This window comes from Triturus cristatus, chromosome 10 (genome assembly GCF_964204655.1).
Source record: "Triturus cristatus chromosome 10, aTriCri1.1, whole genome shotgun sequence".
Lineage (NCBI taxonomy): Eukaryota > Metazoa > Chordata > Amphibia > Caudata > Salamandridae > Triturus > Triturus cristatus.
In genome coordinates, this window is record NC_140593.1 from 1097324412 (window position 1) to 1097337079 (window position 12668).

Sequence of the window (12668 nt, forward strand, 5' to 3'; positions counted from 1 at the left end):
TGATCAAAACGCTGCCCTTAACAAATCTGAGGATTCCAACCACCATATTTTGCTGTCTTACTGTAAAGTCTTGAATGGATGTGGGTCCTATGCTCAATGTGCTGCAGATCCAAGCTGCAGCTCTTTGATGAATCCCAACCAGGCTGAAAAAGGCCCCGGTTCAGAAGGGACGTGACCTAGTAGTTCACACTGAACTGTTCCTTTTGGAGCAGGACTAAAGACTAATTTGTAGATGGCTGCTTCTCATCTGGAATGGCACAGCAGGCAAAAAAGGTGAACTGGAATCTGGCCGCAGTGTTTGAGACTTTTTCAAGTATTACACCCAAGACCTAAAGGGCCACATGCATCAAAAGAAAAACAGGTCGCAAACGGGCATATTCTCAAGATATGTCCCTTTGCGACCGGTATTTTTGCATTTGGGATGCATCATCCCAAATGCAAAAAAATGGCAATTTAAGGAATCGCAAAATTTGCAATTACTTAAATTGCAATTGCATTTAAGGAATCGCAAATTGCGATGCCTCAAATGCAATGCATGATGCCATTGAAAATAGCGATTTCACTATTAGGGGACGCAAATTACTGTCAAATGAAACTTGACGGTAATTTGCAAACACTTTGAAAAATGCACTAAAGTGCATTTTTCAAAGTTCCTGGTTACACACACACATGCCCATGGGTCATGTGTGCGCGCAACATGTGTTCACATTACAATTTCAGGGGTGCAACAGGGTGTCCTTTTGGCACCCATGCACCCTTGAAATTGCATGCACAATTTGTGCGTACCTATTGGGTACTCACAAATTGCGCATGTAATTCCCATTCATTCCTATGGGCCTCTAGGCCCATAGGAATGATTGGGAAGCAATTCCTTAGTTGCGAGTCGCAATTTGCGAGTCGCAATTGAGGAATTTGTAGGAATCGCAATTTTTTTGCGATTCCAACATGCAAAGGCAATAGCGATTCTTTAATTGTGATTCCTTAAAAATCACGATTAAAGAATCGCTATTGACTTCTTTGATGTATGTGCACCTAAGTTCTAATTTTAACTGCGGCACGAACATTAGAAGGAAAAACTGCCCAGGGAAATAGCAATTCTGCACCGAGCTGTAGTACTCTGGGCAGCTTTGCCTGCAGAAATTCTAAAATGTTTATATGAATACAGTGTGATTGTGAACGTGTATCATGCGGCCCTGTGGTAGTATCTACCACATAAGGACTTAACACGAGACAGACAGCAGTTACAGTTAAGATGACTGTAGACTTTCACAGATGCTTTCAACTGAGAGATAAGGCGACAGATGTGATTTGTGGCCCATTTTTCTCTGGTTAATTACAATTTAGGAAATAAACCATAAGGAAGTCACAGGACAATAGATCTTGTTCTGCGGCTTATGGAGCATAAAGAATGGAAAAGCCTTTTTCCGGGACGAACACCACAAAGATGCTCATTACAGCGTGGCTGCATTATGCCTCTAAGGCAGGTTCTTCGAAAGTGATCCCCAGCAAGCAGCCCCTGTCAAACAACCCAATGACAGACAAATAACACCGAGTACAGGCAAGCCGGAACGCCCACGGTGCCTTTGTAGTCTGCCATCACTACGAAATAATGACAGGGTGTAAGATTGCAAAGATATGCATTTCAAATTATTAGGCAGAGAAAACGAAAATGAGGAATCTTATAACATTTGGTAACTTTAACTAGCACATAAGGACTACAACGAAAATACCACAGGGGACACATTAAAAACATTCAGGAAGGGGAAACGAGGATGGTTAAAAGGGAAAAATACAGGACAGACTAATCAATTCAATTCAATTCAATTCAGCTTTATTCGGTACAAATTAATGACCATAAAAGCATACACCATCACAATCACAAATACAAAATATGAACGACTTAAAGCAGACATGATCACATATTACTAAATACTATAATCAGTTAAAACAATAATTTACACGTTTAAAATTACATATCAACATCTAAAAACACATACTTTTCCTTGAATTGATGCATTTGTTTAAAAAAGTAGCAGTATAAAAACAGATGTCCGCAGATTGTAAATTAAAAATCAATTTCATTGCGTGCTCAACCGTACGTGTACCGTATTTAACAAACATGGGTTTAAGCAAAACGATACGGAAATTAGAGTACAGCTTGCAGAATAATATAAAATGCATTGTACTCTGCTTGGAGATCCCATCGCATCTACAAGGTCCTAAGGGATATTTTTTCATTACTGGGTGGGCCACCAGATGATGCACTACTCCAAATCTCAATCTGGTCAGCACATATTTATGTGTCGGCCTGGTGACAAGGGTTAAATAGACAGGGAATCCATCCATGGCCGAATATCGGTTATAAAACATAACAGTGGACAAAGTACCAGCAATAACTGTTCTCTTCCTCTCAGCAAAAGCTAGGAAGACCCTTTTTAACTCATCTTTCGGGATCAATAAAACAGCGTTCGGATCATTTACAATATTCAGGTTAAAAATATCTGAGAAACACACAATAATGTATTTAATCCAGGGTATTGCTATGATTTTATCTAATCGCAAACAGTCCTGGATAATAGACCTTGTGAAGGACTTTTCCTCATTCAACCAAATAGACCGCCAAACCATCAGAGGTCTAAGTGACAAAAGGTCAGATAGGTAATTCACAGATAGCTCTTGATGACATAAGGCATTAGAGGCCGAAGTGGGTAAACATAAAAGTTTTTTAAAAAAGGAATTCTGTTCCAGTTGCAATTCATGTACGCAACTGTAACCCCAGATTCCTGCCCCATACAATGCAATTGAGAGACATCTAGCCTGATAAATTTTTACCATGTCTCTGGTCCTACGATCCCCAATTTTCTGAGCAAATCTAAAAATTCCATGGGCATTTCTAGCCATTTTATTGCGTATATTATTAAATTCATGTGTCCACTTTTTGTCATTGGAAAAAGTTATACCTAAATAACAGAATTTGTCCACCTGCTGTACTTTTAACTTATCAATAAAAAACCCTTTAACTACATGTTTAGATTTCTTTGGGCCGCAAATCATAGTGTACGTTTTACTTTTGTTAATAACTAATTTTTTGTCGTCAATAAAAGAGGCAAAACTATCCATCAATCGTTGTAACCCTATCGGAGTTCTTGACAACAATACAGCATCATCGGCGTATAGTAACACCGGTACAGGAACACCATTAATCATTGGAGCATCTGCGTGTACATCCTTTAAAATTGCATCAATCCCATTTATAAATAAATAAAATAAATAAAAGAGGAGCTAAAACACAACCCTGCCTTATACCTCGTTTTACGCTGAAGTTCGGGGTACATTCTCCCTTCCTACCAAAACGTACGCATGTTTTTAATCTCTCATACATCCTGGCAAGAAAATAAATTATGCCCTCTGGCGCACCCAATTTCAATAGGGTCGACCACAAAATAGAGTGGTCGACCATGTCGAAAGCGCTGCTTAGATCAGCAAAGCACATATATATATGGCCAGGTTTGGCTTCACTATACTTCCCGATCAATAATTCTAAATTGATACATTGATCGAGCGTACCCCTGCCTTTTCTAAAACCATATTGGCTTTCTGCCAAAATATGATCTTGTTCTGCCCATTCTTCCAATCTTACCAGCATAATCCTACTCATAACTTTTACGGAAGCATCCAGTAATGAAACTGGTCGGTAGTTTTTAGCCTCAGACCTGGATCCTTTCTTATATATGGGTACTATTATAGACTCCTCCCATGTCGACGGAGGGTCTATACAAACTGCGGCGTTGAAAACAACAGCCAGCAAAGGACCCCATACTTCTGGCGCATCCTTATACACGTCGCTTGGAACCACATCCGGGCCTTGGGCCTTTCCTCCCTTACTTGCCCTAATCCCCCTTTCAACTTCTTCCACAGTAATATCAAGTGGTAATATAGGCCATCTATCTGACCCATTATTACTATTTTTCCCTGAATCAAAGATTGTTGAAAAATGGGTAATCCAGCCTTCGCATGAGACATTTGCTGTTAACTCAGGTGTATTTGTCTCCTTAAGGAATGGGGAGTTAACTGTTGCCCAAAATAATACAGAGTTAGAAAGTTCCGCCGCTTGGTTAAGAGAATCCCATGCCTGAAGCTGTAGAACCGTCTTTCTAGCTGTAATGGCCTTTTTATATTCTAGCCTCAAAGTTGTTACTAATTTTTTATCCCTAGGTCTTATTGCTAGGGCCTGCTTAAGATCAGTCAGAGCAGCAGAACAGGTTTTATCAAACCAGACAAAACCAGGTTTTGTACCCCTACTACCACTTGTGAACTTTGCGTTAATGGCATTGTTGATTCCTATAAAACTAGATAAGACCCGCTCATGATCCAATCTATTTTCTAAAATAAAAACAATGTCTGCTAAATTCTTCATAATAATGGATTCAGTCAATTCGGATGCTTTTGTACCTATCCACCTCAACCTTACCCCATTAGCCCGATGGGCTTCGATATTTCCAACCGTGGTCCCTGTCTCTCTATCATTCTCCCCCCACAAAGTCATGGGCACAATGATACAATTGTGATCACTAGTGTCCATTATTTCCATTTCCAATGGGACAAAACATTGGGCAATACTAGAGGATACCAACACATGATCAATTACAGACTTGGAGCGCCAATTCCTAAATGTGGGGATAGGTAAACCATTACTGTCCCTGTAGCAATCCAAAATTACCAGGTCAAGGCACCCCATTAATGTATTCACATTTTCCCCATACATATCATGACCAAAGTGTGGGACCTCCCATCCGTCATTATTCGTAACCCCACAAGCCTTTGTAGATAATAACTCACATAACGGTGTATTGAAATCCCCACACCAGATAATATCAAATACTACATTGGAGTCCAAACTTAAGGTATCAATAGCGTTGGCCAGTTCGGTTATTATTCTGCCCCTGGTGCTATCAAAAATGTTGTTATAATAATTGATCAGAAGGATGTTACGACTTTTGCCTTCGCGAATCCAGATCATCTGTATTAGATCGCCCACCGGTACATATTTTTCCACCAACATCTGGCGATTGACCGATACAAGGGTGAGTAAGCCCCCTTTAGCTCTTCCCGGGCCCTCTCCATATGCTGGTAGATTATATGAGACAAATCCCTCATAATCAATATTATCTTTGCACCAGGTTTCCTGGAAACATAAAATATCATACCTATTAATAAAGGGTTCCCAACCAGGGTCTCTACTTTTAGATTTCAGACCAGCTACATTCCAGCACACCATCCTGGAACATGTACCTGTTCTGGTGGTAATCCCACTGATAGAACCTCGGGCATTTCCCTCCAAGTTACCCTTTACACCTGTGCAGGATTAACGTTTAAAAAAGCATGCGATCCTCTGCAGCAACTTTACTTGGGGACCAGATCGTAAGAACTTTACAAGAAAGTTTTTTGTAGGATTAGGGATGGATATTTTACATACTAGAGGCATACGCTGCATATTACACCATTACTAATAACAGAAATAATTGGAGCACAATTCTTCAGTCTTCTTACCTTTTCCGATCCTTGGCATATTTCCGGTTTTGACAGGACATTAGCAATGTTAGTCAGATGCGGTGTAATCATTTGGCCCGAACTCCCTCGTATCACAGCAGCCAGCACCATGAGATGGGAAGGCATGGGCGACTTCTGGAGCGCCGACATGAGCAAGCGCAAAAATACCTCAGGATTAACAAACGCTCCAATCAACTCCGCTGATTTCACGCACTACAAAGTAATGCGACAAAGCATTAGAAATATGCAGCAACCCCCCCCCCACCCCCCAAAAAAAACAGACAATGGCCCACCCTGCCAATATCCCACATCCTTATTTGTCAGTATTGTTTTACCTTCGTAGCAAACATCTGTAGCAGTAAAGTACTCCTCATCTCACTATACTGAGCACAGAGCACTAAGTAAAATGTCCCTTGAAAGCCTGATTGATCATTTAAAAGCTAATTCCTACAGAATTCTCTTTTCTTATTTAGAGGCTGATTGTTGGACAGGCTATCAGTTCTCATTACTCTCTTGAAGGTTATTAGGTTGCTACAGTACATCCAACTGAAACAAAGCAAGCGAGTGGCAGGTAACGATGAAGATACTGTATACTGGCATGTCCCACATTTGCTAATGTTAAACCTACCTTAAGAAAATAATCAATTTTAAAAAACTGATGTTATAAAACAATATACAATATATTTAAACAAATACGAGGGGCAACTAGCAGATGAATCTTTGAAACAGAGCAATAATGAAGACCTGTGTACATAAGACAAGAAGGTCCTCAGTTGGAGTGTGCTCTCCTTTATTGTTCGTGCTTTATTCCACATATAGGCAAAGAAATGTGCAGCCAACGCATTTCGCCAGCATATGGTTTCTTCAGGGCATCCAGGAATATCCAAGCAAGTGTCACCAATTTCAGCGCACCCTATCAATACTTAATCGTTCAGACACCCATTACCGCTCAGGCAAAAGGAAGCGCTGGTGGTCCATTGGGTCAGTCTGTCGTCTGTGTTTCACTCATAGGGCCCTTTCAACAGTCTATTGTAGCCGTATTTAATCAATATTGGAACGTATTTTCACCAGGATGCATCAATTCTCTATGGAGTCCATAGGCAGAGTCCCTCAACTGTATCTTGTGTGTGTACGTGCTGCGACCGGTAATCATAAACAGGAGTAGAAATTACAATGAAAGTCTTTGCAAAACCCAGAAACATTTTAATGAATTTACCCTGCACGTTTTGACACAGAAGTAAGAACGGGATGCCCGGTAATATGTAAGGAAATGCTGTAGGATCATTTGCGGTACATGTTTTGGCTCGCATTAAGTTTCTAAACTTTCAATAGAGTCTTAAACAAATTCTTTAAAAATAAAGGTCTATCTTCTTGATTCGCTCTTCCTGTTAGCGTCAGATTCTGGAAGGTGCGATAACAGCGAAAGTCAGCAGTGAGTGTGTCCCACCATTTGAGCATGCTCAACGTAAGCACCAGTGTCTGTCCAAAGCAAGAAGGACGAAGATGTGAGGAGCCGTCCCCTATTCAAATTTAAAATGCAGTAAGTGGAACATTTGTTTTACAGGAGCAAAGCTTCCAACCTGTGAATGTATGGGATGATGGGACTAATAGCTCTCCGAGCAGACGGTGAGACCTTTGGGGTCACCAACAAACCGATGATTGAGTGGCCAATGGAGACTGATGTAACTAAACAATGGCGGCTTATGTTGGGGCTCATTGCAGTAGGATCAGTTGTCTGAAAAATTTGAGGAGGTCTGGTAGAATCAGGCGGGAATGAGAACTTCGGGCAGAACAAGAGAAAGACTGCTGTGAGGTTTTATGCTACTTGAGTTGGAATTTTAAGTAGATCTTCTCTTTTCTGAGCAAAGACTATGATTCTAGGCAAAAGAAAAATCAATCCAAAAAGTGTCCCAGTGAGAGGAATCCAAGAACTTTCAACCCCAGGGAAGCAGAACTTGCAAATAGTCTAGATGCCCACAGGAAGCATCTGCAGCAGTATTAGGTTCAAGAGAAAATGGGTGAAGTGGTGGGCACCAAACACCAGCCACCCAGCAGCAACTTGAACTTCTTTTAATGGAAGCAAATGGGATTTCTAAGGGGCCTTTAAGGACAGTGTTACCATATTCAGTGTGATAATAAAAGTGCTTGTACTATTGAGGCAAGTCACATTTTATCATGGGGTTGTTGTTCATATCGCTCAGCTGCTACAACTGGTACTGAGATCTTTGTGTTACATGTTTATGGCCAGATTGACTTAATTGTGGTTATTACTTTGCCATACTTCTTTCTTATGAAAATGAACCGTTCACTTTAACTTAATTAAGTTGTTGCATATGTTAGGAGGGCATGCACTCCCTCTTGCTGGCACAGTAGGCCAGAAAGAGTCATTCAACATTAGCTAATAACACTTTAAAAAAAGAGAAGGGTAAAAAAGTGCAATAGCCTAGGAAGCAAAAACAAAGCACTTGTGAGAAACCGAAAAAAATGAAGGGTTTGATGTGTTAATCACAGTAGTCTAGTTGGAATGTCAATGTAATCCAACCCGAAACAGGTGTGATGTTAGGAGCCTTTGGAATGAATGAGCAAAAACATTAATACTGCTCCACGATACATTACTATGTAAAACAAATATGGACAAAACATATACATAGAATGTATGAAAGAAAATGTAGTTGATTCAAGAAATAGGATGGACTAGCCCAAGACAATGGCAGAAACATTATCTGGGAATAACCGGGTTCACATATGAGACATTTAGCGATGAATATTTAAATGAGAATGGTGTGTATTACTTTAATTTAAAATCTAAGGAATTATGATAACTGCTTTAGGGGTGTCCAGCAAAACTAACATGGGAGCAACATCTGGCTTTCACAACTTTAGAGGGAAGATTTGCAGTCATCTGGTTTGTACGCTCATAAAGTGGGACCCAAGGAAGCATTTTTATGTAAGCTAACTATAACTACTGGTATCTTGTGACGCAAAGAGGTGACAGACGCCATTAAACTTACGTTGTTGACCACCTGACTTTCTTCATCTGAACATGCTTGGTACAAGGTGCTGAGTATCAACTCCATGTGCTGTGTGATGTGATCCTCCGCGTGAAGCAGGAGAACAGCTAGAAGCTGTGCTGCTTTTATTCGGGTTCCCACGACCCAGTCTGTGATGTCATGGCTGATAGCTGGAAGGATTTTGGAGAGGTTTCTGTGGATCAGTTCACGACATCCCAATTGAGGTCGATTGACTAAAAGAAAGATAAGATAGAAAAAATGCTATTAAGGCAAATCAATATAAAGGATGAACATAAAGACTCAATCACTAAGTACGAGTCTGTCCCCAACGAAAACCTTTTGAGACCCCAATCACATCAAGAGCTTACTGTGAGAAGAAAGAATGTTGTATGAAATTAGGATAATTGTCCAGCCAGTGATGTTATTTATTGTCATTTAGTTTGGCTATTTCTTCTGTTCTTATTTGGAAATGAAGAATTTAGACCAGAAAGGCCAATCACAGGGCCACGTTAGAACATAATCGCCAGTCTGAAGACATAGAAGAGAAACATCTGTTTCTAAGCTAGTTAGTACATTGATGATGCTGCAATAGAGGAGTTAACCATTCCAGTTTGACCTGTGGTGATTAACTGTGGCAAGTGAACCAAGTTACAAAACAGATCTATTGAGGCGAAGTCGAGGCAATGAAAAAACAATTTATTTTCTATTTGAACATAAGCACCACCATGGGAATCCATGCTAGAGTAGGCAGGACTACATGTACCTTTGGACAAATCATACGATATATCAGCACTGTTTTCCATTGAAATCTTCATGAACACTCTTAGATTACCTTCTAAGCTCAAGTACATGCCCAACTTCACTGGCACAGCCTCCAATGTTCAGTCTCGGCTTTAAATGCCCAAGCCCAAACGTAAGCCTCAAATACACAAGAAAGTCTAATATAAATGTACATCTCCATATGCCCAGGTAAAGTATGCCCAAAGGAGGCTCATATGCCACTAAGGCTTGCACAGCCTCATATTACAGTGTAAATCCGTAAGCAAAGCCCCATAAACCCATGTTGAGCCCCAAATGATAACAGTACCATCATATGGCAGGTATAGCCAGTTGGGAAAGTCTTAACAGACATAATACTATATGCCAAATGCACTTGTAATAAAGCAAATGTATTCCCTCAAACACTATGGAACTGCATTTCGCCTAGTCATAGCCTACTATGTTCAATACAGCCTCATATTTATAGACTTATCCACAGATATTCCTCCCAACATGCCCAAGACGATATTCCTCTACGACCTAAGCCTAATTTCCAAGTTACCTCAAAATCATGCACTGGTGTAGCCTTACAAGCATGGTGCTGTCTTACTTGGGCAGTCAGTTTCATCTGGTCTCCTCTACCCCCTGGTTGCTGCCCTAGCTGTAAAGGGGTCATGTCTGAATAATAGGTCCAAGTTTGCAGGGCTTAGCAGTGCTGTGATCTGTTGGGTGGGGAAGAGAGTAGCAAAAGTACTAACCCAGCATGACCTCCCCCGCTCAGCTCTCCATTCAGAGTGGTACTGCACTGGAACCATGGGTTTAAACAGAATCCTTCAAATCTAAGGGTAGCAGAGCAAGTATGTCCAAGTGTCAGCACGGTAGGCTCTCAACAACAATCCCCTTCTGATGCTGTGGTGACAGTGGCAATACCAAACAAGCATTTGCAATGCAATAGGTCTGGCATTTACGAGAGTTTGAGCTATTGCCCTTGCAAATGACAATAACTTTTAATCTTGTTTTCGTTTTTAAAACATAAATAAAAGGCATTGTCATTTACAATGCCAATAGCTTAAACTCGCGTAAATGCGAGACCTATTGCATTGCAAATGCTTGTTTTTTTTTTAGAGAGACAAAACATTTTTTGCTGGTCAAACACTTCAACATAATCAGAGCTCCAGGGTTTATTTTTTTCAGGCGTACACTACGTCATTCGAGTTTAAACCTGTTAGCTGGAAGGACATCTAGAGAACTCTGCTCTCCCTTTTCAAGGCAGCATAACATTGAACGCTAGGAATAGGCCAATCACATGACATTTTAAATGACTCGATGGCTTTGTACACGACTTGTAACTGTTCTTTATTTTAAATATGTTTGCAGCTCACAAACATGGGCTTTTTTTAACCTGCCTAATATTCAGGTGTATCTCTAAAAAGGATTTGAAGGCAAGGAATAAACCCAGTACGCCCAAATTTAAAGAACAGAATAGGCATGTATACTGCTTTTTGCCATAAATACTAGAATACTATTGAAAGCTAGCAGTGTTTGATTATCTTGGTTGGTATGAAGATTTGTTTACTCCTGCTGCAGTCATAAGGCAATCCACTCACAAGCTGTAATCCTACATAATGCAATGACACCGTTAAAGAAAGACCTGCTCCTTTCAGCTACCATGATGAGCAGCCAGAGGAATGTGAAAATGTTTGAGACACACAGATCATGCTACAAAATGGAAATACTTAGGAGTAATTAAATTCTACTGCTGTCCGGGGCCAGTTCTGAGAAACAACCTTCACAGGTTGAAAGGAAAGTCGTTTATTACATGCAGAAATGTTTCACATGTTACTGTGACTTTAAATTCTTAAATAATTAACAACCCGTTTCCCCTGTTACCACAGCAAAGTAAATACATATTCATGCTTGCTTGGAAAAATATTTGAAACTAAACACATTGGCTCACAATGTCAAAGCGAGTATGAGAGACAATGGAACAGATATGCATAAATGTTTAGTTAAATCGTAAAGCTTCCGTTGGCTTAACGTCTTAAATTGAACTATGTAACAATGAAAACTAAATAAGTGACCGGTTTAAACCAGTGGTGCGCGCACACCACAGAGGAGCGGGGGCGAGGGAGCGCAGCAGCGAGGCGAACGCGCACTGCTGCGCGTAACAGACGCCAATGGGAAGTGGGCGGAGCAAAGGCGGGACATGCGCCCGCCTTTGCCCAATTGCGTGCTGTATTTTTTTTGCTAAAGCCAATTGCAGCCGAAAGCAAAAGCGCACGCACGAGCGTGAGGTCAGCTTTCAGAACCCCCTGCATGAGGTCTTGCGCTGCGCGAACAGTGCTGCGCACTGCAACACTAGGCGCGAGACCTAAAAAGGGGAAGCTGGGGAGCCATGCCTTTCAAACCTCGAGGCCACATACTCTCATGGTGTTGCTAGCACAGTTCCTTGTTGGGTTTTACTTCTTTCTGCTACAGCTAGTGACACATTAGCAGGAGAAACATTTCCTTGTCCATCTCCATCTCCCCTCCAGCAGCAAACTTGAGACTGTCGAGGAGTAAAAGTCAAAGGGCGGGAGGAAACATGCCCTCAAACAGCTGCTTGCAGAGTCTGTACCAACAACAGAAAGCTTCTCTGTATCAGAGATTGCACAGACAGTGCCACAATTCACGTTAGAATTCTAAGCCTAATCAGCAGGTATCTCAAAGCAACAAAATATTGGTCTTGACTTTCTTTGAATCACAGACCATTGTTAAAAGTAAGCGTATTGCAGCCTTTTTCAAGGTACCACTGCTAGCAATGCCCATTCAGGAGATCAACTGATATCTCTTCCTTGCTGCAAAAAAAAAAAAAAAAAAAATGAAAGGAAAGAAAAAAAGAAAAACCTGCTAGCGGATTCTTCCATGCCTCTATGAGGCGCCCAGAAACAACACGTATATATCCCTTGACACTACTTAATAGTAGGCACATGGATTAAAAGGCTAATTGTTTTGGGCTTCACCACCACTACATAAACCTACGAAATAAAAGAGTGGTTTATTACTAGCAAATTATCACTTCCTCTCTTACTCGAATGACAAGTTCTTCTTTTGTTGAATGGTGTCAGTTTCAGGCCGTCTCTGATTTTACACCCTCAATCTCCTTATACTAATCTAATGACTTTCAAATGAACGGTAAATAAATGTTTCTGCTAAATCACTTTGCTAGGGACATGGCAAGAACACAGAACCAAGATCACAAGTCTCCACTGCACTCCAGTTTCGTGAAAGTAACAGGGCTGCATATATTGCTCAATGCGATGTGCCGCCAAAAATATTGAAAAAAGGAAAAGCGCAGGAGACTGCAAG

General features: G+C 40.8%; 1 protein-coding gene across 2 annotated transcripts in view; it reads right to left on the reverse strand.

The window, feature by feature from the left end:
* The window catches only part of DNAAF5 (dynein axonemal assembly factor 5), a 242131-nt gene that overhangs the window by 91281 nt on the left and 138182 nt on the right, over window positions 1–12668 (reverse strand). For both annotated transcript variants that reach the window (XM_085629321.1, XM_085629320.1), the window contains exons 5-6: window positions 8562–8794; window positions 5551–5763 (exon numbers count right to left, since the gene is read on the reverse strand). In XM_085629321.1, the coding sequence (XP_085485447.1) occupies window positions 5551–5763; window positions 8562–8794 (446 nt within the window). The remainder of the gene's footprint in view (window positions 1–5550; window positions 5764–8561; window positions 8795–12668) is intronic.